The sequence below is a fragment of the Pipistrellus hanaki genome (genome assembly GCF_964339955.1).
Source record: "Pipistrellus hanaki genome assembly, chromosome: 3".
NCBI classification, from domain to species: Eukaryota; Metazoa; Chordata; class Mammalia; order Chiroptera; family Vespertilionidae; genus Pipistrellus; species Pipistrellus hanaki.
The window spans coordinates 179253615-179275836 of NC_140505.1; the positions used below are offsets into that span (position 1 = coordinate 179253615).

At 48.4% G+C, this 22222-nt stretch overlaps 1 protein-coding gene across 1 annotated transcript in view; it reads right to left on the bottom strand.

The window, feature by feature from the left end:
- The window catches only part of NUAK1 (NUAK family kinase 1), a 70896-nt gene that overhangs the window by 35606 nt on the left and 13068 nt on the right, over nt 1–22222 (bottom strand). Inside the window, exon 2 of the mRNA XM_084880119.1 lies at nt 2432–2552. Within this exon, the coding sequence (XP_084736245.1) occupies nt 2432–2552 (121 nt within the window). The remainder of the gene's footprint in view (nt 1–2431; nt 2553–22222) is intronic.

A 22222-nucleotide genomic window follows, 5' to 3' on the forward strand; every position in this document is an offset into this window, starting at 1 on the left:
AGCTTGGGAAACACTACATTTTCCTTACCATGAAGTTAGAGATGTTAACAGTTCGTATGTCATCGGTGGAAGGATTAAACTCGATAATACATGGCCCATTCCAGGGCAGGGTAAACACTTAACAACTCCTAGTTTTATTAATATTATTTTAAAGCACAAATTGAAAAAAAAAAATGCTATTTCCCTCATCAAAATCGATGGCTTGCCCTCATTTCCGGTGTAAAATCCACACTTCCTTCTTTTGCCACTGTGACCAAGATCTGGCCCTCTCCAACCTCCTCTCTCCTGCCACCATCCTACTCACTCACCACTCAGCCTCACAGGCCCTCTGTCACTTCCACCAACACAAGCTCCTGGCGATCTGAGCATCCACACAGCCTGCTCCCTTTGTCTGGAAGGCCAAGCTCTTCCAAGGACTTAGACTTACTCCCTGCTCATCAGGTCTCAGTTCAAAAGCCACTTATCTACTCACTTGCCTACTCCCTGAATGTCAGTTCTATGGGGCCAGAGCTTATCTTGCTCACTAGAACAGGGCCTGGTACATATTAAGCACTTCCTTGATATTTTTTATGAATGAATTACTTTTTCTCTGGAACTAGTATTTCAATATCACCAGATAATACAGCCAAGATGGTGCCTTCCCCTCATGAAATCCCCCAGTTCCTAAACATACAGGGAGGTACACCATTGCTTTGTCGTGGTGCTATTGTTATTGCTGCCAACGCTACGTGTGTGTACGTGTGCATGTGCGTGTGTGTGTGTGTGTGTGTGTGTGTGTGTGTGTTTAATCATAAAGGTCCTTGCTGAAAAAGAAATTACAAAGTTCCTTAACAGCTTCTATTCATTTGGCTGTTGTCCAAACAGCCACTTAGATGCCTTGGCATTGGTTTTTCATTATGCAAATTAATGTGTCCCTGCACTCAGTTAAGACTCTTGACTGCCCAGTCAACCAATCAGCTTCCAGAGAGGTTTCCTTTCTCTCTGTGAAGGGATGAGAGACCAGCCCATCAACTACAGACTCGGGTCCCACCACCATTTTTGCCACTCACTGCTCCTACTAGTCCCAGCATTGAAAAGGATAACAAAGGCCAGGTTGAGGGGGATGCCTGAGGCAGAGAGTTCAGCCGCAGAGCCAGCAAAACAAGACATAAGGTCAAAAGCACAGGGCTGAGGTCTGGCAGAGGGGGAAAACCAAATGGGGTCAGAAGGCTCCTCTGCTAAGACCATCAACTAACCATGATGCAGTTTTATGAGCTGAATCGGGCCTTCCGAAATTTACATAGTGCAGTCCTAACTCCCAGTGCCTCAGCATGTCACCCTATATGGATATGGGGTCTTAAATGAAATAACTGAGATTAAATGAGGTCATTAGGGTGGATGTTAATCCAATGTGACCGGTGTCCTTATACAAATGGGAAATTTAGACACAGACACACGGAGGGAAGATGATGTGACAACACAGGGAGAAGATGGTCATCTAAAAGCCAATGATTCAATAAATGATGGCATTTCCATAAATGGAATACTATAAAGCATGTTAAAATGTCTTTGTAGGGAAATATTTAATGACATAGAAAGAGATACATAACAGAAAAACAGAAAAACAATCAAACTAAGCTGTATGATCCAACTTTGGGTGAAGACACATACAGATACAGAGAAGTAGATAAAAATATAGCATGGATAGAGAGCTTTTTAATCAAACTGGGAGTTCGAACAGAAAAGTATTTTTTAATTTTAACCTTAATATTTTGATCACTTCCGCACTAAACACATATTGCTTGGGCAATATTTTTGCAGGATATTTTAAAAATGAAGATTTGGGAAATTTATCCTCTCCGTTTCTTCCAATGAGGGAGCAAGGAGGTTGAAGCATGAGCAGTTTTATAAGCTCTGCCCCACCCTGCCTTCCTATGAGGACCGGCTACAACCTTGACTCCATTTGCATCATCAGATGCAAATTCTTTCCCAAAATTAACTGGATCTGCCCAAAGGTACTTCCTAACTCAGAGAGCCTAACTTTGGGTAACTCACGCCACCACGCCCTGAGCATCGGTTTTGGGGAATGATGTTTACAATTTATCCACCTCTCCTTGGTCCCCCACCAAACTGCCATTTTTCAGAAACCAAGGCTGTCTCCCCTACTGGTGTTCCATAGGGTGGATTGCTTAGCAACCACCAAGGCCCTGGGAAACCGGAAGAAGGCACCCGCCAGAGGTATTTTATGACCAAAATGAGCGGCGCTACATGTGTCCGGTTGCATTCAAGGTAACTAAATGAGAGATAGCACCCGGCTATTTTTGCATGGTGAGGAAAAATACTTGGCTCCTGCCCAGAAGGGCAATTACCTAAAAATCTTGGCAGGCCCCATGGTATGAGGAATGGTAACTGATACGAGGATGAAAAAAAAAAAAAAAAAAAAATCACTGACCTTCATAAATACTGATGATATGAGGATGGTTGAGGGATGACATAATCTCAATCTCCCGTCTGATGTGAACCATGTCCTGTTCATCCTTAATTTTGTCCTTACGAATGGATTTTATAGCAACCTGTAAAGTCAGGAAATGAAATGTTACTCAGAGAACTAAACAGATGCAAATCAGCCCTTTGTGGGGAGTTTGGAAAATAAATACAGATGTTACTTGCTGGCAGAACTGACAATAACAAAACAAAGCTTCGAATACCCCCTGTCATGTCTTTCATTTATAGCAGAAACACCCTTCTCAGGACAACAGAAAACATCAGGTTTTAACAGCCTGGGGTTTGGGAGGGTCTTTTTTTTTTTCCATAAAGCGGTGGCAGCTTCACGTGTCCGGATTCATTTACTCTAGGCATCCTGATCCTTTGAAAAGAGAAAAACGGAGGGCTCGGTTTACAGGGTATCGATGAGTCCACGTGGATCCGTGAAATTAGTATCACTCAGCTCCTCCAGCAGCTGCCACGGCGCTGGCTACAAACAGCTCGACTGCATGTCCTATCTGGAGGCCACGTGTGCTCCAACCTTGGGTTTTAAGACTCCAGGTTATGCTTAGTGTATGCACTTGCTGAGAAGCCAAATCCTTCCTCTGGCCTTCCTCTGGCCCAAGGCACCCCCATAAACACACATCATGTGACCAAAAGATGCGGCCTGGGGGGAAATGAGCCTAAAACCAAGGGAGTGACAGCCAGACTCCCTGCCCAGCCCCAGTTGATTCCCTGGTATCAATGTTGCCTGCAAATCCAAACTGTTGAGAAGTGCCAGGGCCAGGATGCAGAGCGGTGACTCAAAATAAATTCATCAATAAAAAGGCATTAAATGTCATGGGAATCTAATAAGGAAAAATATGTTTGCCAATGGATTCGTCTTTGCTCATGAACAAGTTGGTTGGTAATTTCGTTTGCCTCGGCTCTCCGGGGGACAAAAGCTACTTAGGTGGGGGAGGTATCCATGGTAACGAAGAAGCCTGCCAACCAATTTGCTGCGGGTTCTGGAAGCCTGCTGAGTCACCTCCATCCGGGTGCGTCTGTGCCTTAGCATCTGTGCCTCCGTGTACCTGTCCCACCGTTTCCTAGTAACTCAACGAGAACTCGGGAGCTATTTTTATTATTGTTTTTGCTATTGACTGATCTCCCCAAAACCGGTTAAATGGACCAGCAGCTTCTCTGTACTTCTCGTTTGCAGAACCTTCCCCAGTTGCAGTTAAATCAGTATTTGGATCATTCGTTGACCCTCTGCTAGTGGAGATCTCACTCCCTGCTTTATCTGGGTGCTTAACACCATGCCTGCCATGTGGCTGGCCTGAGAAAACACTTAGTGTGGGCAGGCAGGCAGGTAGACAGATAGAATGGGAAGGAGAGGAGAGAAGGAGGGAGGGCGGGAGGGAGGAGAAGGGGAGGCAAGGGTTGATGCTATTAGGTGATGAGTGCTCAGCCGAGAGAAGGGATAGTGAAATTGGAGCGAAAAAGAAGGGAGTCTCCTGCTGATGGGGAAAATAAGACATTTGGGGGGCGGTGGGGCCCTGCTGGCAATCTGACTCTATGCCAATAACCTAATGTACCTTCTTGATATATAATATATAATTAAGTCACTGCCCCTTTCTCCACAATCTGGTCTTGCAAGACCTGTTTACCTAAGGACTCCCATTTTACAGAGGCCATAAACCATGAACAATACACAGCCCCCGGAGGGAGTTATCAGGGCTGGCGCCAGGCCAGGCCTTTAGGTGTGGTCTCACGGCCCCGCCCCCATCCCGACACCTGGGGCTTTGAGTCCTCAAGTCCCATCCATATTCAGGGGACACAGAAACCAAAGGGTATAAAGGGAGAGCTTCCTCCGTATTGGTTTGCTCAGGATTTGGAGAGCAACAGTTCCCCTGAGTCACTGTACCAATACATGCGAAACGTCTGAAAATAAATGGGTTTTCCCCCCCCCCCCGTATCCCCAAGTACTCCTGTGTATTTTTCGGTCGCCCGGAAAATTCTGTAACACTGCCAGACAACACCACCGCCAAGACTCGGCAGGAAGGTGACTTAGGGTTTCCTGGACATCCTACCTGCAGGGGCGATCGAGGAATGAAGGAAGCAGATAGAAAACACGAGACTTCCTGCCGGATAAAAGGCGGCCACGCGGGCGGGCGAGATTACGCTGCCAGCTACAAGGCCCCTTTTCATCGGGGGTCCAGGCTCAGAGCTACCCCGGGTCCTCCTCACAGCCCCCCATTCAGCACCCAGCAAGAAAAGCCTCCGCGTGCTGACGTCAAACGTAAGGATATGACTGGAAAGCTTTATTTCATCTGAGCCGGGCTGGCCATCCCGAGAGCTGGCTCTTAGAGGAAGCGGACAGTGAGCGCACACAGGCCTGGAGGATGTGGGCGGCTGTTGGACCAACCGCCACATTCCTCCGTGAACTAGGATGGGAAGAGGGGAGAAACCACCCCTTGGAGTATGCAGTAGGCTGAACTTGCCCTTGAGAAGGCCCTATTGTCCAATGACAATAGGAATACATTCTTTCACCAACCAGGGTCAGGGGAGGGGAGTGACATTGGGGGGGTGAGGGAGAAACAAGTCCATCTGTCAATCCCCCCAACAGGAGCGGGGCCCACATTTGCCAGGGGGATGCTTCGGGCCCAGTGTGAAAGGGGAGTGCCCACATGCCCACTGAGGACAGAAGAGGGCTCCGCCATGTCCATAAGCATGGTGGCTTCCCTCTTCCAACAATGAATCTTCTGTTGAAATGTAAAAGAGGGGTCATTCTATCCCCGGTTTCAAAGGGGTGGTGGGAGCCAGGCGGAGACAGATGCTAGGAGTCACTCAGAACTGGGCGACTGCCAGGGCCAGAGGGAAGGCTTTCGGTTCAGCTCCCAAGAGCAGCGAGAGGACGACCCAAGGTCACAGCGAATAGCAAACCACAAAAACGAGGACAGTCATAACGGTAGGCATTCACATTCGGCACAGACACTGTGCTAAGTGCTTAGCCCCCTCCAATGGTCACAGGCTTCTCACCACTCAAGCTTCAGCTTCACACCACCCCCTGAGGGAGGACCCCTCTGACCCCACTGGTTGATAAGGCCGTTCCTCATTTTATCTCTTTGGGGGTGTTTCGCACTATCTGAAATTACCCTGCTTCATGGTTTGCTGCCTATTCATCCAGCCTGTGGGCCAAATTCAGCTCGAGGCCTGTTTGAGGCCTGTTTCTGTAGGACCTCCGACAGCTGAGAGCTGAGAATGACTGTCACGTTTTTCAAACAGTTGTTTAAAAAGGAGGAGAAGGAGGAGACCTATACTAGTGAATGTAGCTTCTGTCATGGAATATAGTGCCTGCTTCATGGAGTTGAAGGAGGAACCGAGCCAAGTGTATAGTGAAGCAGTATGGCATCATGGCTAGTGACATAGCTTTGGGGTCCTAGCTAACATCCCTCGTTGGCTGTGTGACCTTGGGCAGGTTACATAACCTCTCTGTGCTTTGGTTTCCTCATCTGTAAAGTACAGAAATAACAGGACCAGCTTCATGGGTCCCTTCCTGCGAGGATTACACGTCAGGTGCTTAGAATGTCCCTGGCCCAGGCAGGGTAGGTGTTCGATAGTGTCAACCATGTTTAACCCAGAGAGAGTGTCCCAGAAATAGGACATTCTTCCTTCCATCCACCGAGTAAACTTCAATTCCACCTGATTCCTCCCGGGGCCATGAGTGAAGGCCTTGAGAAAGGAAACATTTATTCCCCAAGGACACAAAGGGCTGGAACCTCTCTCTCCTGGGTCTTTACATGGTAGCCTTGTCTGACATGTCAGGGAGCTCAGAGGGGCCGGGGCCCTCGAGGGCATCATGGCACCTGAGTCTGCGCACCAAACAGGAAATGAACAATTTGAACCTAGGACCGTCTTCCCCGTCTCCTTCTTGGGGTTGTCCATCCAGGGGAACAAGGCGATAAACTCTTCCTCCTTAGAATAAAAAATGTGGCCCACACTATCCAGCTCAGCTTCCCTGGGTTTGTGTATCCACTTATTCCTTTGAGCGCCTGCCGGGTACCAAGCACAGAGCTGAGAGAACACGAGAGGCAGCCAACGCGACTCTGCGCTGACCCTCCAGGTGGAGGGGGGGTGGGGGGGACAGGGACAAGACGGAAAAATTGCACAGATAATTACATAATTTCCCTCATGGCCAAAAGCTACCGAAGCCATGCACAGAGAGGCCAGCTTTATAGAAAAAAGGAAAAGAAAAAAAAAAGCCCTTCTCCAGTTTTCCTCCATCCTCACCCCATCTACAAAGATAAGTAAAGGGGCCAGCAGGAAGAGATTACCCAATGTCTGAACTGAAACCATACACCCCCAAAAAGAAGGGGGGGAAAAATCCAATTTGTTCCTGCACGCGTCGGATTTCACTCCGCCTTCGAAATGACTGGAGCCAGGAAGTCAGGTGTCTGAGCCCAACACGCCGCACCGCAGCCTTCATAAATGTCCCCTCGTCTAGACGGCACCGTGCGCCTTATAAAACGGTCTGTTCTTAAAGAAGGCCACCCCCCAGCTTAATGTTTAAACCGTATGCAGCCGCGGGCCTGGCCAGGGACCCGCCGGTGCTGCCCTGTGGTGCCTGCCTGCTTCAGAGGCACGCTCGGCCCAGCCAATCCCCAGCCCTTGTTAAACGTAACGAGCTCAGCCTCCTCTTCTGCAGAGGCGGGTTTGCCTTGTGTGTGAATAACCACCCAGAACCACCTGCTCTGCCGCTTGCCACCGTGGCTGCTATGCATGAAGAGAGCCCGGTGATTTCGGGCAAGGTAGTGTGGGGAAGCAGAGAAGGATGGTGGTGAAAGCGTAGGCTTGTACCGGCTGGCCGACCTCAGGCAAACCCGAACCTCGCAGGCCTCAGTCTTCCTATCTGTAAAATGGAGTTATTAGCGAGTTGTACTTCCTGAGGCTGTGGTAAGGAATAAAAATAATTTAAGTGCCTGGGACACTGTATGTATCACTGAATCGCGGTGACTCTAAATGAAGCCTATCAGGTACAGCGTCCTGGAGCAGGTGTTAGGGGTGATGAGCCCAGAGACCTCTCCCCTCCCCGTTTCCCCCCACACATCTTCTCCCCCCACATGCATCCTGCAAGAGAGCAGGTGGAAACCATCTCCAGCCTGCATGCCCGCACACAGCAGGCAGCCAGCTGTCTTCCCAGCCTGCTTCGGGGAGTGGGGACCTTCTGGGAAGGTTGAGTGTATGTGAGGCTCCAGCCAAGAGAATCCCTGCCGTATGTCAGCCTACAGGGAACGCTCTAGAACAGGGCCGCTCCTCAGAGGTCATGGGCACACCGTTGATTAAAACGCACATTCTGAATCCAAAGGTCTAAGGAGGGGCCTGGGAGTCCGCATCATTAGCAAGCTCCTGGGTGATGCCATGTGATGTAGGTGCAAGGACCCACTTTGCATAACCAGAGCTTAGTGCTCTACCTTCGGATATTTTAAAATCAGTGACAGCATTCTTAATAGTAACAGCAACTGACATTATACATGACCATGTGCCAGCGGACCTTAGCTCATTTAATCCTTACCACACCCCCATTTTAGAGGAGGAGAAAGTGAGGCTTGGAGGACATAAGTATTACCCGAAGCCACCCAGCTTGCGAACAGTTGGAGCTAAGACTCCAACCCAGGCAGACCGAGCCCAGAGGCTGCTGCCGATCCTTGAGGCTGTGCATAAAGTCGGGATGATGGACAGCCAATGCGGTAGCTGATAGAATCTCTCACAATATTCCCCCAAGCTTGGGGTGATGGGCCCCTCCGAGCATATGGGAAGTTTTACAGGGTCCCATGTCAGGTGCTAAGGGAGGGCCTGGGGAGTGAGGAGCAGGAAAGACACACGCCACGCACACGGCATTAGCATCGCTTAGTGAAAACAAGGCTGCGGTTAGCTGGCAGCTTCCCCGCCATTCACAAGGTGTGATCTCACACTCAGCCACGTTCCACCAGCCACGTTTCACCTTCCACATTCCCTGGGGAGCCACGTTGGAGGCCAGTGCATGCTCCCGGTCCTGCCTGGTTGATGACCATCAGAGTTTGGGCGAGGCAGAGCTCCACCAGGCCACACGGGTCCCAAGCCCACAGGATCACCCACTGGCTTTCCCTCCAAAAGCCTGGGGCCCAGCCATCATCCCAGGGAAGCCACCCAGGAGGCCATCTTGCAGCCAAAGCCCCTAATTAACTAAATGACCCCCAGCTCTTCGCGAGCAGCCTGGACAACTCAGGAAAGCACTCCCGCACGCACGTCGCAATGATGCAACTGGCCCCCCACAGGGACCCGAGCCAGCTCCGCCGTGGGTCCCTCAGGCCTCTTCCTCTCGGGCCTGTTGACTCATGCCGTTACATGGATGTTTTCTCAGACAGAAGCCGTTTGGAAGCCAAGAGTTGTATCAGCAGGCTCCGAGGAGAGGCACCCTGATGCCAGGGAGCACGGCAGGGGTGAAAAGGAGCTGCTTCTTCAAAGAATGGCATCCCGCCACTCGCCACCACCAGCCCTTTCACCTTGTAGGAGGCTCTACAAATACAACCCTCCGTAACTCAGTTCTCAATCCTCTAGTTCCCGAAACTCCCCATCCGTGATGCTGTTTCCTTGGATGAGACTGATTTTTCTCCTGCTATGAAAAAAAAAAAAAAAAAAAAGTGTTCTATTTCCAGAATGGAAGCAGCAAATCAGATTTTCATTGGACGGTGCCAGGGCCTCCTCGGGCGGACTTCAGAAAGGCCGGGGACTTTTTTTTTCTACACGTACAGTCAGTCCTTGATCTCCATCGCCCTCCCTTCAAAGACTCGGAGCTCAGACTGTCATCGTTGCACATAGTGACGCCACCAGGGAAGTCGAATGAATGACGGAGCAATCTCGGGCAGATTTACACTCCCCGCGTGGCGGGCACTGGGGTTTGTAAACACGAGATAGTGGCCATGGCTGACCGAGCAGCGAAGAGAAGGCCAAGGGGAAGTTAGCACCCGTAGCCATGCCAAAAGCAAGCAGCAAACCAGCGCGGCGTGAGCAGTTAGGTTCTCAGAAGCAGCAGTTTGCAAAAGGGTGGTGAGCAAGCCCCCGGCACGGGCTCCCCTGGTTGGGGGGCAGATGGGGGAAATGGTCAAAATGCACATTCCATGGCCCATCCAGATCTACTGAATTTTCAGGGTGGGGGCCAGCTCCTGTCAGAATTCTGCTGCATTCTGCTGCATTCTGAAATTTAAGAAATGCCAACTTAAACCAAAGTAAATGTGGCCAGGATGGCCCTGATGCTTCTGTACCTTAAAATACAGATGATTAGGTGGTTAGTAAAAATTGATGAGCTGCCCATCGGTAGAGAGGGAAATTACAAATAAGCTGCTTCCCCGAGGGGACTCGGTGACCCCGATTAATTTACCCCTGGCACAGGGAAGGCTGCTTCCTCTCGCCCTCACCCTATGCGGTAAGGGCAGGAAGCTGGCTGCTGAGGGGTGACTTCATGCCCAGCATACACCCTGGGGCTCCCACGTCTGGTCCAAGTGGATGTGTCCAGAGGAGGGGAGAGAAAGGGAGCCCTGGAGCCTCACGTCCCACCTGCCAGGTGAGAGAAAGATGGTCTGGCAGCCGGAGGAACCTTCTCTTAACAGGATCCCCTGGACGTCTTTCCGGGCTCCGCTCTAATAAACACCCCCGCGGCCGCCTGTGTGAAAAGGCCTCCAGGAGCACAAGAGACGGGGTCCCAGAAGGACTGAGAAGGCAGGCTGTGTGGCTGGGACTCCAGTGACCAAGCAAGCGGCTGTTGATGGACTTCCGTGTCAGCAAAAGCCAAGTGCAACGGCAACTCGGATTCTCACGCGCCACTGCTCTGCTTTCAGGTTGCAACTCCCCTGGGGAGGCAGAGGCCCTGCTGGGCTGGAGGACTGAGGCCTTCACACGTTGGACAGCTGCAACTGGTGGCGTCCGATCACGCTGACTCTGTTTACAACACGGCTTGGGTAAGCTTAGAGACGTGCAACTTTTACAGATCAGCCTCCACGCCCAGCAGGGCTCCAGCCAGAAATGCTAAGAAACCAGGCATCAGCGCCCCCGCCTTGTCATCCAGCAAAGCCACTCGGCCCCCCCTACACAGAGGGGTCCTCGGGAAAGCACATCACAGGCTCCGCTTCCTCATCTGCAGTGAGGATGACAAGAGTACCCACAGTTTGGTATATGCAGGAATCCAATCAGCTTGTGCATATGACAGAGGGCGGAGGCCAGGAGTGACTATAGTCGAGGCACAGTGAGGACCATTCTCACCTGCAGATGTCAGAGTTGCAAGGACCTCAGGATGTTCTATGCCGCCCCCCCTCCCCTCACTTTACAGATGAGGGAACTGAGCCACAGCAAGGCTAACGCACAGGCCCCCACGCTAACAGCAGCCCTGGGACTGCAGCAAGAGACCCGAGTCTCACTCCAGTCCTGGATGATTATTACTCCGGGCAAAGAGTCCTAAATTCCCAGCCACAGCCAGAGGCAGTGCAGAAACGGCCACACAGAAAGGGTCAGCGCGGACCTGGGAGGCGGGCTCTTGCACAGCGAAGTCCCCGGAAGAGCTGCATTATTAATGCACCGAGATAAGGAGTGACAAACGCTCTTAAGGATGCTGGCAAACGATGACCCGTTTCGCAGCACGATGCATTATTTCAGCTCCATCGAATTCAGGCACTCCGGGGACACCGTCTTCAGTCCGATTCAGCCCAAACACTGCTCCAGTTCCTTAAGGCTGATTTGATATCACACATGAATGGGCATGCTTGGGAGGTTTTCATCCCATTATTTCGTAATTCACTGAAAACACTGCTTTTAAATATTAACCTCGGGCTGCTACAGAATCACTGACCTCCGGAGCAATGAACAGGGGAACACAAAAGGCCCGAGAAACAAAATCAGTTTTCCAAAGGAACAGAAATCAGTCCATTGAATGTAGCTCATCCAGGTGAGCAGAACAAAGAAGTTTCTAATTTCTTATGATGATAAAATACATAGGACATGAAAAAAAAAAAAGGGGGGGGGGGTATGGCTTTAAATTTTATTTTGTACTTTAACCCTGGGTAAGTTTACAGTCAAGGGAAAGAGAAGATTCTTTTAGAAGTTATTTTTATCCCGACAGACTCCCTCTTGGTCGGAAAACTGATTTATGGCCATTAGAGTGAGCAGAGACAAATCAGACAAGTATGGAACAATAGCCCGGCTGCAGCCCGTCCCCCTGGGGCCCTCATTCATCATCCCCCTCACAAGAAGCTCTTTGCTTTCCAAGGGAAGCTCTTGTTGTCCATCCACCTAGAGAGTCAGCAGGCTGGTTCCTGCTGCACAGCCCCGCGGCCAAACCCATCTGGATGCTTATCAGCCCGCTAATTATCTCTGCAAACCTGCCCGGGGTGTGCTGGTCAAGGCAGCACCTCCGGCTACAAAAGCACAGCCCCCCTCCCCCTCCAGGCAATGACAGCCCGACCCCCCCAGGAGCATGCTCAGTTCCAGGAAGGTGTTTCAGGACCTCTGCCAGGATCCCTGTCCTCTGTAACTTCTTCAGCTGACCATCTCCTCCACACCCATCCCCTGTAATGAATCCCATAAAGTTTGCATGGGTTGCTTTTCATAACCTCGCTCACCCTTGCTGGTAGGTTTCAGTGGCACAGAGACCGCACAAGTCCAGTGCCCAGCAGGTGCCTGGTGTATAATAAATGCCAAAAAAGCGGTTGCTGAAACAGACCTCAAGTATTTAAAAAGGACCCTTAACATCATGCTAAGTCAGACAGAAAAGGACAGATACTGTCTGATGTGGAATATAAAAGATCCAAACTCATAGACCTAAGAGAAAGATGAGTGGTTGCCAGGAGCTTGTGGGGGTGGGGAGCGGAACATCATACTGGGGGGATGTTGGTCAAAGGGTACTAACATTCAGCTATAAGGTGAATAAGTTCTGCCAAAACCGGTGTGGCTCAGTGGATAGAGCATCAGCCTACAGGTCCCAGGTTCCATTCCGGTCAAGGGCATGTACCTTGGTTGTGGGCACATCTGTGCAGGAGGCAGCTGATCGATGTTTCTCTCACATCGATGTTTCTAACGCTCTATCTCTCTCCCTTCCTCTCTGTAAAAAAAAAAAAATCAACAAAATATATATATATATTTTTTTTAATGAATAAGTTCTGGGGATTTAATATACAGCATGGTGAGTATAGTTAACAATACTGTATTATATCCTGGAAAGTTTTAAGCAAGCAGATCTTAAATATTATCAAAAACATACAAAATTAGAAAAATGATACGCTATGTGAGGGGATAGAGGCATTAACTAACCTTACTGTGACCATCATTTTGCCACATATATGCATATCAAATCATCACCTTGTACACCTTAAGCTCACATATGTTATATGTTATATGTCACTAAAGATGCTGGGAAAGACCCTTATAAAGCCATAAAACCATAGCAGAACATCTTATCCCACCCGAATCTGTCACTGAGTCTTTTACTTACTAATTGCTCAAGTGTTGAATCCAATCCGTCCTTGTCCTGAAATCCCTTAGCCTGAACTTGCTGGTCTTTAAAATGGAGCCGGGCTGGGAGATAATTGACAACAACAGCTAAAGTCCATCATAATAACTACCTGTCAAGCCCTTCGTACAGGTCAAGCACTGAGCTCCATCCTGTTGAATGCCTCATGCTCTCATTCATTAAATTCTTACAGAAGCAGTATTGTTTCTGCTTTCTTTCTTTTTCAATTTTTTATTGATTAAGGTATTACATGTGTCCATATCTCCCCATTGCCTTCCCACCCCACTCCCATACCTGCCCTCACCACTCCCCCCCCCCCCCGCCCCCCAGAGTCTTGTATCCATTGGTTATGCTTATATGCATGCATACAAGTCCTTCGGTTGATCTCTTACCTCCCCGCTTGATAAGTGTAAACTGAGTCTGGGGGAGGTTAAGTAAGGTGCCCTGGGGCCCACAACTAATAAATAAGTAGGAGAGCTGGGTCCTGCTACACAAACAAAAACCCAAAGACTATTTCTTAGCCTCTGAACCATTGACAAAGCACGGCGCCCTGTCCTGGCACACAGCCGGTGTGTGATGACAATGAGCTCCATCAGCGGCTCTGGAGATGAAGGCCCCACCAAAGCTACATGGCCTTCTCCCCACCCTAAGTCTTTTTTCTTTTTTTTAAGCTAAAATTTAAACCACTTCCATCTTCAAAAGCACACCCACTGGTGTTCCTTGCTGCTCTCTGCAAGGCCAGCCAAGACAGTTGGCAGAATCAGACAGCAGGGTCTGCGAGGCGTGTTTCCTAAAAATGATGCAATAATGAGTCAATTCTCCAAGCAAACAATTTTGGGAAATCTCCTCTGAATGAGGCACTCACCCAGGTGCTATAAAATATGACCCAGACTCATGCTTGACGTGGCGTACAATCCACTGGACAGGGGCTCCTCCCTGTCCAGTAACCATTCAGCCTTCTAGTAGGAACTCCCTGGCTTGACTCAGGGGACCAGCCCTACCCCATTGGATGCAGTTTTAAAGAATCTGTCAGTCAAGATAAGTCACGCCAATGGGTGGATCCATGCTCCTCGGGTTTGACTAAGGAGATGCTCTTTCCCCTGAATTGAATTTTCAATGGTCTGCAAGCGGCTGGGCATTCATCCCAACAATCTTGGAAGAGATCATCTGCTAGTATTTTCTCTTACCGAGTCCCATGGGGCTTCCTAAGTTCTTGTCTTTCTTTCCCAATTTGGTCCTGTAGGATATGTTGACTGGAGGTTCAGTAAGGATCACTACGAACCATCTTGCAGAAAGGTATAGGAAGTCTAGCCATATTTTCTCCCAAATAATGTCCACACCAATAAAATATTTACCAGTTATTATTGACTGAACTGTGTGTATGTCCACACACAAATACACACACACACACACACACACACACACACACACACACATCCATTTATTGAATCCCGAATCCCTGGCATGACTGTATTTGGAGATAGGACCTTTAAGGAGGTAATTAAGGTTAAATGAGGTCATAGAGTGGGGTCCTGCTCCAATAGGGTTAGTGTCCCTAAAAGAGCAGGAAAAGTTACCAAAGCATATGCATACCAAGGAAAGGACATGGGAGGAAACAACAAGAAGGCGGCTGTCTACAAGCCATGAAGAGAGGCCTCACAAGAAGCCAATCCTTCTGGCACCTTGAGAGTGGACCTCCAGTCTCCAGAACTGTAAAAAAATAACTTTCTGTTGTTTAAGTCACTCAATCTGTGTTATTCTGCTGGGACAGCCCAAGCCGACTAATATACCAGTCATTATCCATTCTACCTAAAACCCAGTCAACATGTAAACTAACAAAAGGGAGGGCCATCCATGGCCAATACCAGGCATAGCAAGCAGAGCATGCAAAACAGCAGCCTTAACTGCTTTGTTCACCCCTGAGTCCCCAATATCTAGGAAAGAGTCTGGCACCAGAGCAGACATCCAATAAAAGTTTATTGAGTTGAGTTGAAACAAACATGATAAATAGCAAAAGTCTTCATTTTCATAAGGATGATTCCTTTCTCACTCATCCACCCACTAGTACCAACCTGGCCCAGTGTCTACAAGTTGCTGAAGTCAGACAACCTACCCAGATGATTTCCCTGATTCCGCTCTGGTCCACGCTGCTCCTGTACTTGTGGGTAAGATAAGGTGACCAGACGTCCCGCTTTTGGCGGGACAGTCCGGATTTTTAACAGTTTGTCCCGCGTCCCCTGGCGTTTCAAAAAAGTCCCGAAAAAGTGGGACGCGGGACAAATTGTTAAAAATCGGGAGTGTCCTGCCAAAAGCGGGATGTCTGGTCACCTTAGGGTAAGACCGCAAATCCCTGGGTGCACTACCACGGTGTAAATGACCGACTCTATGTACACATGGCCGCCCACTTAATTTTACTCCCCCATCCCATGAGACAGGCAGGAGAGGGAAGCAGTAACAGAGGAAAAGAACTCCCCAAGGCCCCACAGGTCATCAAGTCAACACCCAAGTTTCAACCCAGGTCCTTGGATTCTGTCGCCAATGCCGCTTCCGCTGAACCACAGCTGTTCCCACATTTCGTCAAATCGACGGAAATGTGGGGTCCAGGAGAAATACTCTGAGTCCTGGCGTGGCGATGCTTCCTTTTTCTGGAGCTTAAGCCTTGGGGAAAACGAACTCAGATCTCGGACAGTTCAAATGCTGTGGGCGACCTGGCCAGGGAAGCTAATCAGAACAGCTTGGGGAGTGCGGCGAAACAAGGACAACCCCTTCCTGGATCCAGCATTGTCTTTATGGCAACACTTCATAAGAACCGTTCTCTTACAACAAAACTGTCAAACCCAGCAACCACAGGCCAGAAAGATCCCAGCTGAAGCCCGCCAAGCTGCTTTCTGATGTACTGTACACACAGATACCAATATTCCCCAGATGTTCTCCATGTAAAACATTTGGTTTGAGACACAGCCCTTCTTTCCCAAAAAAACTCTTACATTTGTTTAATGGACTCATACAGTTCAGCTAAAATATCCTGGAGCAGACATCTGAAGCCAGCCCGGCTCTGATGCAAGCATCCCATCTGCAGAAAAGACAAACAAGTAAATAAGACAAACCTCCCCAAGACTGATGCCGCCTGCATCTTTTAAGCAGGTCCTAAAATGTAAGCTATGTATGGAGAGCAATGCATGTGGCTTTCAAGTGTGTTTCTGAATCCATTTCCTTGTTAATCTAAGACTGATGTTCGAACAGAGAGAGGGTCTGACATTGCTGAAGAGGCGGTGACATTTGCTCTCTACTGCCTCAGAAAAGGAGTTAAAACATCTGTCACTTGAGCAATGTAGAGGATGGAGGTAAAGGTAGGTTTTTCCTGAATTTAGTTATCCAAATACAGCAACAGTTCCTTTATTCCAAAGACCCACAATTGAGAACACACACTTAAGAGGTGGCAAAAGATTTGGAAGTGCCCATCAGTAGACGAGTGGATTAAAAAAGCAGTGGTTTATTTACACAATGGGATAGCACTCAGCTGTTAAAAAAAAAAAGAAAATCTTACTTTTTGCAACAGCAAGTATGGACCTAGAGGTCTTATGCGAAGTGAAATAAGCCAGTCAGAGAAAAACAAATACCGTATGATTTCACTTATATGTGGAATCTAATGAACAAAATAAACAAACAAAATAGAAACAGATTCATAGCTACAGACTGACAGCTGTTCGAGAGGAAGGAGGCATGAGGGCTAGATGAGAAAGGTGAATGTTTTTTTTCCCAAAAAAAATCTCATAGATTCAGACAACAGTATGGTAAGAGGAATGGAGGGAGGTAGAAGAGAGCAAATGAAGGTTAAATGGTGAGGAAAGAATATTAGACTTTGGATGGTGAATACACAATACAATATCAGATGACAGACTATAGAATTGTACATTTGAAACTTACGTAATTTTATTAAACAACTAGAGGCTCAGTGCATGAAATTCGTGCATGGAGGTGTGTTTCCCTCAGCCCAGTCTGCACCCTCTCCAATCTGGGACATCCCTCTCACAATCCAGGACTGCTGGCTCCCAACTGCTTGCCTGCCTGCCTTCCTGATTGCCCTTAACCAATTTTGCCTGCCAGCCTGATCACCCCTAACCACTCCCCTGCCAGCCTGATTGATGCCTGACTGCTTCCTGCCAGCCTGTTTGCCCCTAACTGCCCTCCCCTGCTGGCCATCTTGTGGTGGCCATCTTGTGTCCACATGGGAGCAGCCATCTTTGACCACATGTGGGAAGCCATCTTGTGTGTTGGAGTGATGGTCAATGCATATTATTCTTTTATTAGATAGGATTAGATAGGATAGAGGCCTGGTACTGGCTGGTTTTCCCGGATCAGGGAGCGGGTTCCCTTGGGGCATGAGGTGGCCTAGGCAAGGGACCTGTGGTGGTTTGCAAGCCACCCACTCCCTCCAGTGACCCAAGCGGAGGCCCTGATGTCTGGGATTTATTTATCTTGAAACTTTGTAGCCTTGAGCAGAGGCCAAGGTAGGCCACGATGTGCGGAAAGTTTGGCTTCCTCCATCACGGGGGAAACCCAAGCCTCCTGTTCACTCTGTGGCCACAGCCATTTTTGTTGGGATTTACTTATCTTCTGTAATTAAAACTTTGTAGCCTAGAGTGGAGGCCTGGGCCGGCCAGGGTGTGTGGAAAGCATGGCTTCCTCCATTGCCGGGGGAAACCCAAGCCTCCTGTTTGTAGCCATCTCGACTGAGTTGATTTGCATAGTCGCTCCTGATTGGCTGCTGGGTGTGGCTTGTGGTGTAGCGGAGGTATGGTTAATTTGCATATTACTCTTTTATTAGACAGTATGTAACCCCAACAAATGCAATTAAAAAAGAAGAGATGATGAATGGGAAATGCATTGTAACTCCAGTCAAGGGTTCCAGCTTGGCCACTACTAACTGGGTGACCCTGGCCAGCCTGACTACCCCACAGTGGCTCAGCCTATTACATGAGAAGAAAAAACTTCACTAAACTCACTGCCAGGGAAAGTTCAGCTATACTCATAAGAGCAACAAAACCTTAATAAAAGCCAAGAAACGTCATCAAATTCATGTACTGGGTCCCCACAGTTGATCACCCGTAGTTTTCCTACTAACAGTCCTGACAAGCTTCGTCACGGCCCATCTGTGGGAACGTGGGGAAATAGGAACTAGAAAGTTGCTAGAGACAACCTGACTGACAGAATCAAGACAGCACAACTAACTTCACCTTTAATCTTGTCCTATGAGTTTTCAGCATAAACCATGCATTCTTTTCACTGTAGGGAAAAAGAAATTTCACTGCTTAAAAAAAGGTCACAAAAAGGAATGAAAGTTGATGAGGGAGAAGATAGAAAAACTATAAATAGCAGACATGAGAATTCCAAAACACAGTACTGAGGACTATTTAGAAGTTCCCCAAAGACATCAAGACAAGGGTAGCCTCCCTTCCAGGTACTTTGTTTTAAGGAGCAAGAAAGTGTGCATGTTCTTAGAAAGATTTTCACAATAAATGGATACAATCTTTAAAAAAAATAGCTCTTAAATTAGTGAGCTTCAGTTCCCTGGAAAAATGTATTTAGAGCTTTGTATTATACCGTGATCTCTCCACTTAACCAGGAGTCATATTAACCAGTGTTCTCCTTTTCCTTGACCGAGGTTCATGCAGGTTGAACAGTATTGGTTCCTGAGCTCCTCTCTCTGCCTTTCCCAGACACTTGGGTTCAATCAACCAACCTCCCACCGCCATCCCAGCCAAACCAACGGCTCCAATATGGCGGCCTCTACAGTCCACAGAGCATCTCATTCTCCAACAAGGCCAGCAAATTGTGGCAAGACTGTAACTTCCTCCCTTCTAAGGATAATCCCCGATTTCAGACTTGAGCTTACTCATTACTGCCAAGAAAAGGCAAAATGCAATGAGATAACATATAGAAAATGCCCAGTGGTGTGGCCAACATACAGCAGATTCTCCAAAACTGCTTTTTGAATCACTACCACCCGCGTTTCCCCGAAAATAAGACATCCTCCAAAAATAAGACCTAGCGCATGGAAAGACAAGACATCCCCTGAAAATAAGACCTAGCGCAACTTTGGGAGAAAAAATTAATATAAGACACTGTCTTATTTTCGGGGAAACAGGGTACTAACAAAGAAACCTTATGCAGAGATGTGTGCAAGTATGTACATAAGAACACTCCAAGTGAGAGCCTCAAAATATGAGCCTGAGACAGGGCCATGTCAGAGGGCAACGTGGGGCAGGGGTTGGGAGGAAGGGGACAGCTGTTGCCTCTTTTAAGAAGTTACTTCAGGTCACCCCACGAAAAGAAGTCCCTCCGAATGTACTTCTGTGGCCCCTAGGGAATCAGATGGAATTATTTCCCTGAAATAAACAGACACACAAAGGTCATGACAATAGGAGCCTAAAAGGAAAACAACCCGACCGCCGATGTATGGCTCTGATGCAAGAGCTGAAGGCCCCGGCCCAGGCCCCGTGGGATGGCTTCCGACACACCAGTCCCCACGGAGAACACATCCTGGGGGGCAAGAGGTGGGGGAGGGGATTCGCCTTCCTATGAACCAGGCCCCAGCGTGACCAGACATGGATGGGGACACCTTCAGGAGTACAGATGCTGGGACCTCCACAGTCAGCATGCGTCAGCCAGCGGCTCTCAACTCCGACAGTGCATTACAGCAACCTAGGGGACAGTTTAAAACTACGGATACTGCCGAAACCGGTTTGGTTCAGTGGATAGGGCATCGGCCTGCTGACTTAAAGGTCCCAGGTTCGATTCTGGTCAAGGGCATATATCTTGGTTGTGGGCACATCCTCAGAAGGGGGTGTGCAAGAGGCAGCTGATCCATTATTCTCTCCCATCGATGTTTCTAACTCTCTATCCCTCTTTCTTCCTCTATGAAAAAAAATTCAATAAAATATATTTAAAAAATAAAAATAAAAAATAAAAAAACTACGGATGCTTATGCCCCCATCCCAGAGAGCTTTATAAAGCTCAGCTAGGACTGAGAACCCACCAGTGGGGTAGCGGGAAGAGCCTCAGGGGGACCTGAGTTTTGACCGACTGGGATTACTGGAGCAGATGGGTTACTCGTTCTGAGCACCAACTTCTTTAACTGCAAAGTGGGCATAACAGTCACTACATGTCACAGAGTTTCGGATGAAACAAGAGGACGCATGTGTCCTGCCTCATTCAGTGTCTTGCAGAAGACACACTGTGTTCCATAGACGTTCGCTCCTCTCCCTTCCACTCTCCTCTGTCCAGGTTCTTCCAAGTGGGTCAGGAGTGCTGGGCACGCCCCACTCTACGGGGTTTCCTGTCTTCTGAGTAGTTAAAAAAAGGGTGGAAGGCAGACACATCCTTCCTTGCCTTGGACCCCCCTCCACATACACAAAATAACACACACAATGAGCCCCTGCCGGGTAAAACAGGCCTATTCTACGGCAACACTGTAAAAACTGAGTCCCAAGCAGCAAAATGAAGGAACTCCTCATTTTTAAGGTTTGCTTTGCTTTTCCTGTCTAGATGACAGACCTAGCTTGGGTGTGACACTTTCTCAGGAAGCCCCTGCCTATGTCTCTGTCCCCCCGTTAGGCCAGAGCTAAGAACCGCACGGGCCTGGTGCATAGTAGGACCAAAGGAATGTTCACTGAATGAATGAATTATGCTTCTTGAGGTCAGTGATGAGCATTTGTAGATCCACAGAGCTCATACTGACCAAATGCATTAATGCCCTAAACAGGCATTTCAGAAATATACTTGCACGTGGATTCTGAGCAACAGGAAGAAGAGGAAATAAAGGCCCATTTGGCATTTGGAAGGCAGCTGCTTAAAGCCCAGTAACCGTGAGCAGCACTTCATGGGCAAGTGACTTAAATTTCTGGGCCTCAGTTTACCCACGGTAAAATTGGGATAATAATGGTACGATAATAAGACTACCTTGAGGAAGAATTTAGGTCAATGATTTAACAGGCTCAGATTCTCGACTGGCACCATTACTGCATGCCACTGTTTGTTATTTTTGTTATTGTCATTATTATTATTATTACTCCATGGAAGGATAATAGCAAAGAGACCTCAAGCTTCAGAGTCTTCTGGTTATCACAAGAGAAGGGGTGGGTTAAAGAAAACGGAGTGGTGTATCCCCAGATGAATACAGCAACTAGCTTCCCGCTGCTGTGTTCCTTTAAGTACAAACTATGCACCAACTCCTCACACTCACTTGGGTTGCCTGGTGAAAGAATTTCAGAGGCTCAGATCACCCTGAGTCCCAGCCCAGACTCGCTGGATCAGATTCTCTGGGGTGGGTGCTGTGGAGGGTATATCTTAACAGGGACACCCAGAAGATTCGCACATCGCCGCAAATTTAAGAACAATTGATTTGGATAAGCTCCTTTACTAGAGAATCATGTCTGTTTGCTCATCATGGTATCTCCAGCGCCTCGTACAATGCCTGACACATATATGTGCTCAAGGCCTATCAGATGAGTCCATTCAATGGTTACAACTCTAGAAGAATTCGTTCAATGTTCTGAAGGCCCACTGTGTGCCAGGCACATGCCAAGCAATGCTGGATCAGACAGCTTCATTCATTCATTCTCAATGTCTTTCCTGGGCGCTCACTACCTACCAGGCACGGTCCTGGACACTGAGGTACAGAGAAGAAGACAAGTGAGGTTGCTTGGAGATAATTTGCAGATGGTGACAAGGGCTACACATGGAGCTAATCAAGCACAACAAGGGGTGGAGTGTGTCACAGAGATGATTAAACTCAGCATCCGGAGCAGTTCTGTCCTTCCTCACTCTCTACGATGACAGAAAGGACCTTCTCTGCACTGTCCCATGGTAACCACTGGCCACAAAGAGTTATTACGCACTTAAGAACGTGGCTAGGATGACCAAGGCACTGACGTCTTCATTTTATTCAATTGCACTTAATTTTCATTTTAACAGCCGTGTGTGTCCACCTAAGACAGTGCGGGGCCAGAGGCAGAAACAGTTCAATAAACTGGAAATTAGAACACAAGGCAACACGTGCCAGGGGCAGCATGCTGGCGGGAGGGGGTGCGGGAACAGAGCGCCATGTATTATCAAATGCCTCTCACCCAATTACCAGATGCCCTAATGTTCTCAGGCTCCGGGATCTGAAGAAACAAGGTCAGGTACAAGGTACTGTGCTTGGGCTGGAGTTTTTATAGCCCGTGATCAGTTGGAAGTGGT